General features: G+C 46.5%; 1 protein-coding gene across 1 annotated transcript; it reads right to left on the bottom strand.

Annotated features, from left to right (window-relative positions):
* Window positions 1-5087: 5087 nt before the first annotated feature.
* LOC149151143 (uncharacterized) lies at window positions 5088-6068 on the bottom strand. Its single transcript, XM_089443072.1, has one exon. It carries the CDS (start codon window positions 6066-6068, stop codon window positions 5088-5090), a length of 981 nt encoding a protein of 326 aa, XP_089299198.1.
* Between the last annotated feature and the right edge of the window lie 654 nt (window positions 6069-6722).

Here is a 6722-nt window from a genome sequence, read left to right as displayed (position 1 = left end):
TATGCATCATTTAATCAGAAGTTGTAAGGGATACGAGATAGTTGGTTATAAGTGAAAAGGTGGCAAGTTAACTTGGCCACCTTCATTCAGTCAGCATATGCAAAATTGAGTGTCCTCTCATGTGGCTGTGACAAAAGTGGCTAAACTATGGATCTACAAGGTGGGAGATGATTACAAGGAGTGGGAAATGATGAGGTTGTAATGGGGACCAATGGTCCAAAAATGGCAACGTACCTCTGCTGCCAGCACACCACCTCACCCCGAAACACCATAAAGGGAAATAAAACATCATTCACATTCATTAGTGCATTCCACCTCCTCAAAAATCCCTCACTCAAGTCACTCTCATAACTCTGGCCACCCACCGAAAGCAAGGATCCATCGTTCTGCACAGGAATTCCTATAGGATACAGTCTACAGGGTATAGTCTACATGATCAATCTACTGGATAGACAGAGGCAGTCTACAGGATAGGCAAGGAAGAGTTCAAGAGGGGATATCATGGGAATTGTCCATTGCCACCATTCTAAAGAGGTAGGCTCTAAAATTCCATCCCCATTTACAAACAAATGAACTAAAAATACTCTAAAATCTAGTGAATTTAGCAACTGTGAGAGGTGAATTCCATACACAATCAACTCTGTTTTGCTCCTGCATTTAAAAATTCTTTTGTCAACCCTCTCATTTTTTCCTCAAGATACATAACCAAGATGACTGGAGGTTCAGTAGGAGAGAGTCCACAAACATTGTGAGGATACAACAACACCCCCAAGTGTTTGAAATCTTTATAAGACACAACTGGATAGGATTTTTCAAAAAATTCACAAGGTATGATGATGAGGTGGCTCAAGAATATGCTCATTCCCTCACTACACACAGCAAAATCCATGCCACTGTTTTATTTAGAGGCCTCATTATAGATCTCACCCCAAGCTCATCAATAGGGTCACCACACTTCCCCTAGTAATTCCATGGAGAAAAGAAGACAAAAGAGACAGTCAGGTGGCAAAAAGGAAATTCTTTTTAGAAGGTGAAGAACCCACTAAGGACAAAAATGGAGTAAGGAGGGATAGTCTACCATACCCATGGAGTGAGGTAGGCTACCAACTCATCAAATATATCTCATGTGAGGGTAGATATAGTGTTGTTTATGGCTATCATTTCAGGATCCTTGAAGAATTAAGATTTGGGGTAGAAACACGAGTTCACGAAAGACTCAGCATACCCTATTTCTTGATGCAATCACTCATAAACTCCAGTAACAAAGTGAAGGAAGGGAATTGTTAGGCCACTATACTACTAGTGTAACCCCTTATTGTTATTAGTATAACCCACTTATTATATTGATGTACCCATGTAGTGCCCATATTGTTACTATTGTGCCCCATAGAAGCCCACTATTGTATTTATTGTGCCCTTACATTATTATTGTTATGTCGGCTCTGATTATGTTATGACCCCTTAGACTCCTATATATTTTTTTCCCATGGAAAAAGTCGTAATTTCTATTAGATTGTAAGAAATTACATTCTGTAGATGCCTAGGCATATGCATAATGAGGTTGGTCACCTCCCGGGTAGTAGCAAAAGTATCAGTTTGACTACAACCATGTACAAGTAAAAATATTCAGCTTTGTGCCTCCACGCAGGGAGTTCATATGATCTCAGTTGGATTTTGCATCAGAAAGACAGAAGTAAACATGATAAAAGAGTGTGCTCCACGCAGGGAGACAAACTGGTGATTACCAAAAACAAAAAAACCTGAAGAATCAAAAAAGTTCTGTATGTCGGATATATCTGTGATGAGTCCAAATAGTGTACCAAGTGATAACAGCAGCTGCTACCCAACAGCTTACGAGAAGCCAGTGGGCCAAAAACCAAAAACTGTGTAAATAGGATAAACCAGCAGTATAGTTATGTCTCCCGGAGAGAGTGCAGATCTACAAAAGGCCTGTGGTAATGTTGGTGGAAAATTCCATCCACTTCTTCCTGTATCAACCAGTCTTCCTCCTGCCTTTGCGCTGCCTGTTTTGATAGGAGGTCCGCCCTTGTGTTGCGCTCCCTGTAAATGTGTTGACAAACAAATTTTTCAAAAGATGCTATAAGCCTGTGTGCCTCATCCAAAATGTGTCTCAAAGAAAAAGCAGAGCAGTAAGATGTTCTATTGAGCCAATTGCAGACAAGTTTTGAGTCCCCAAACAGTTGTAGTTTTGTGCAGCGTTTTTCAAGTGCAAATTGGATGAGGTGTTTGGCTGTAGATAGCTCGGAAAAATTATTTGTGCCCCTTCCCAGGTGCATCTGTATTTTGAAACAATGGTCGTCCCTTAGGTAGAGGAGGGCTCCTCCCCCACAGCCATCTGCTTGGGCTGAGCCGTCAAAGTAGGCCCAAGGGTAAGTTTTGTCAATGAGCTCAGGGTGAATGGATCTAGGGGTGGGCTGAGAGAGGTCATCTGGGAGGAGTCCAAAATCGGCAAGGATATGAGATCTGATGTTGGGCCAGATGGGGTCCTTTTGGTCAAATATGGCTCGGTTCCTCGCCGTCCAGATAGCCCAGCACATAAGGAGTGGTATATTCCTATCTCTTCCTTTGTGTTTCTCTAGCCAATTCAGCCAGGCCTCTGTAATGGACTGCCCTTGCCATTGATTGAGGGATTGGGAGGATGAGGATATGAGGGACCATTGCTCAATGACAATAGGGCAGGACAAAAATAAGTGGTCAGTGTCTTCCTCATTGCTCCTACAGAGGTGACACCAGAATGGCCCATGGAAGGATCGTCTCATCAGATTTGCGCCTGTGGGGATTTTGTTGAAAAGGATGGTCCACATAAGCATTCACGTTCTGGGAGCTGCTTTGAGCTTCCATAGTGCTTTCCACCATTGCTGTACATTTTCTGGCTGAACTTGTTGCATGAGCTTTAAATAGCCTTCCTTGGGAGTATATGTTCCATTTTTTGCATGTGCCCATACAATCTCATCTTCTTCTTCCGTTATCCTGATGTGTGCTTGAGTGAGAGCTTCTGTGAAGTCCTCCCAATCATGCCTCCAATGTCCCGGGATGTGGAGATCTTGTGTTGTCTTCCAGGCCTGCTGGAAAAGAGTGGTGTTTTCTTGATCTGCTATGTGGGCTATGTGAGAAACACCCTGGTCCTGTAGATGAGCGATCAACTATTCTGGAAGTCGATGGGCGTTGCCACACCCAATCCAGGGGTCCATTCCTATGCGTACAACATTCCCCTGATGTATCCTCCATGTTAAGCCTTCCCGTATGAGGGGGAGGGAATTGAGTACAACTTTCCATATATTGGAGTGCCTTCCGCTCCCCCTGTGTTCCCTGCATATCCAGCCGATTATGTTTTCTGGGGCAATGTATTTTTCATATACTACTCTTGTCCAGAGGCTGTGTGAGGTAATGAGCTGCCATCCTAGCTTTGCTGCCAGTGCTTTTGCAAAAACGTCCAACCTTTTTATACCCCATCCTCCCCATTTCTTAGGCCTCGCTATAGTGTCCCATTTTACCCAAGCGAAGAGGTTCCCCTGTTTGTTCCCCTTCCATAGGAATCTGCAGCATATCTTTTGTAGTCTGGCTAGGATTCCTCTTGGAATCCAGGCCAATGACATCCAGTATATAGGGGTTGCTTCCAGCACTGCTTTTATGAGGGTGAGTCTTCCAGCCCGTGTGAGGTATCTGTTGTACCACATATTTAATCTCTTTTCCACCTTTGCAATAAGCCATATCCAATCAGCGATTTTATATCCCCCGGGTTTCACTCGGAAGCCTAGATATTTCAACCCTTCCTCCATAGGGTGTGAAGGGAAAGGAAACCGGTGTCGAGTGAAAAAGACTTCATGTTGCGAGCAGCCTATAGCTGTGAGGGTGGATTTGTGTACATTTATGATCATGCCTGTAGCCTTCTGAAAGAGGTCGAAAACAAGCTGCAAGGTTGAGGTGTCGGCCAAGCTGCCATTTAAGAAAATGAGCACATCGTCTACAAACAGGAGATGAGTGAGAGAGCAGTTTTCCGTAATTTTTATACCAGCAATCCTGCCCCTCCTGTGTTCTGTCCCTATCAATCTGCTTAGCCCTTCCATGATGAGCAGGAAAAGTAATGGAGATAGGGGGCACCCCTGCCTGAGACCTCTTTCTGCTGTGAAGAAGGGAGTGGGGGATCCATTAAGGAGGACACTGTAAGGCACATCAGAAATGCAGCTCATTATCCTTTTGATGAACATATAAGGGAAACCCAGATGGGTAAGAAGCATTCGTATGTAGAGCAGGCTTGCCCTGTCGAAAGCTTTGGAGAGGTCTACCTTTAGGATCATACCTTTCAAATTCTTGCTCTGCACCGAGTGAAGGAGCTCTTGTGCAGTGCCAATGGCTTCATGGATCTGGCGGTGCTGTAGGAAAGCAAACTGTTCAGAGGATATGTGTGCCGAAAGGATGGGCTTGAGTCTATTCGCTAGGATTTTGGCCATGATCTTGTAGAGGCAGTTGCAGAGCGAGATGGGTCTAAAGTCATTGAAAGAGGCTGGCTTGTCGGATTTGGGGATGAGGGCTATGAAGGTGGCTTTGATGGCCGAGGGGATTTTTCCTGAGAGGCTACAGTGATTGATTACTTTGAGGAGGTCCTGACCCAGCAGGTCAAAAAAAGCAAGATAGAATTCGATGGACCAGCCGTCAGGTCCCGGGCTTTTGTCTTTTTGGAAACCCCGAATGGTGGCTTCAAGCTCCCCCATCGAAACCTCTTTGGTGAGTTCTTCTGCTTCCCCTTCATCCACAAACCTGGGGAAAAGCTCGGCCACTCGCATGATCTCTAACAGACTGGCTTCCCTCGGGGCCATATATATGTTCCTGAAGTGTGAGCTGGCGAGTGAGGTGAGTTCTCTGGAGGTGTGGATTGGTTCCCCCCGATCATTTTGCAGCTCCTAGATAGTGTTGATTGTTTTCCGACCATTTGCAAAGCAGTGGAAAAACTTTGGGTTTTCGTCCCCCTCCTTGAGCCAGATAACTCTGCTTCTTAGTCTCCAACCTGCCTCTCTATCTCTGAGTACTTGAGATCTCTGATTGATAAGGGTTTCATACATAGCTTTCTATTCCGGGGAGTTGAAAGTTCCCTCCGAATGAGATTCAAGGTCTGCAATCACCTGCTCTGCTTGGGAGATTATTAGGTCATCCTGTTCCCTTTTCTTGTGAGCCCAAGCTCTGGATAGCACCTTAATTTCAGAGAGGTTTTTTACAAAGCATTTAGCTGGATCCTCCTCCTCAGAGATCGGGTGTAATTTCCAGAAATCGGTTATTAGTTTGATATAGGAGGGGTCCCGGAGCCAAGTGGAGTTGAACTTGAAAGGAGCCTTGTGCTTCTGTTTCTTTTCTCCAACCTCTAGAAAAATGGGTCTGTGATCCGACATACCACCACTGCCGACCCATTGCCTTGATCTGGGGTGGCTATTGTGAAAGGCCTCCTTAATAATAAAGCGATCCAGTCTCCTAGCCAGGCTTTGGTCACCAGACCGGTTGTTCCTCCAGGTATGTTGAATCTTGGCCGAGGGGATGTCAATCCAGAGGTAATTCTCAAGCAGCTGCTCGAAGAAATCAGAAAGCGGGTCAATCTGCGCCATGTGTCCCCAGGATTCTGAGAAGCCCATAGAGAAATTCAGGTCTCCCCCTAGGATTACATTTCCAGCTAGGAGGAGGGGGGAGCTGAGAAGCTTTCGCCAAAAGAGTTCCCTGTTGTGGCAAGGTCCATAGACATTTATGATTCTTAGCTCTTCCTCCAGATCCTTGGAATAAATGTCCGCCCCCAGGAAACCCCCTCCACCCCATATGTTCTTCAGGTTAATGGTGCAGTTCTTGAACCCAATTGCAATGCCCCCAGAGCGTCCCGAGACATCAAGAGCGTGGAAAGACCATCCAGGCATCCAAGAGCAAAGGATAGAAATGGCCGTATCCGCCTTGCAAAGGGTTTCTTGTAAAAGGATAATGTCAACCAACTCAGATAATAAGAGACGCTTCAGGGCCAGCTTTTTCTCGGGGCTGGCCAGCCCTCTGCAATTGAAGGACAAAATCTTCATGGAGGGGGATGGGGAAGGGTGTCCTTTGCTCTAAGAACCCTTTCAATGGTGTGCTGTTTGCCCTGGATCACTTCGTCCCCAGCTTGTTCTTTTGCCTTGTGGATGTTGGAAGGTCTGCCTCTACCCTGCTTGGGCGAGAGGATGGGAGGGGCAGCGGCCAGCCCTATGGCGTCTGGCTCTTTCTGCTTTGCAGTCGAGCGGGTGGAGTACCTCGGTGTGGAATTTACCGAGGGGGAGGGCGATTGAAGGGAGCGGGAAGGGACGGATGAGAGGGAGCATGAAGTAAAGATGGCCGATGGCTGTGGGAGGGGGCAGGTCATATATAGATGGTTTGTCTTAGAGGGGGGAAAAGGGGGGCGGGAATCCACAACCAGGTCGAGGACCGACGGGGATGAGGGGGCGGGAATCAAGACTGGAGGGGGCAAGTGGGAGGAGAGTGATAAACAAGAAGAAGAAAGATGTGAAGCAGAGTCAACAGGGGGGAGAGACATACCCGATGAAAAGACGACTCCTTTTGCTGCCCTTGAGTGTGTCAGAGGAGGAGATGGAGGCCTGATCGGGTTCTTGCCCTGCTTTTTTTCAAAGGTGCGAGCGGTGCTTCCACCGTGTCTGAGGTCTTGATTTGTTCCGCCCTTGGTGCTGCCGCAGCCGGAG

Source organism: Pinus tabuliformis, chromosome 9 (assembly GCF_031772625.1).
Source record: "Pinus tabuliformis cultivar Carrire ecotype Pingquan chromosome 9, CPIR1, whole genome shotgun sequence".
Lineage (NCBI taxonomy): Eukaryota > Viridiplantae > Streptophyta > Pinopsida > Pinales > Pinaceae > Pinus > Pinus tabuliformis.
The sequence above is the reverse complement of the archived record's forward strand: the minus strand, read 5'-3'. Positions and strand labels throughout refer to the sequence as shown.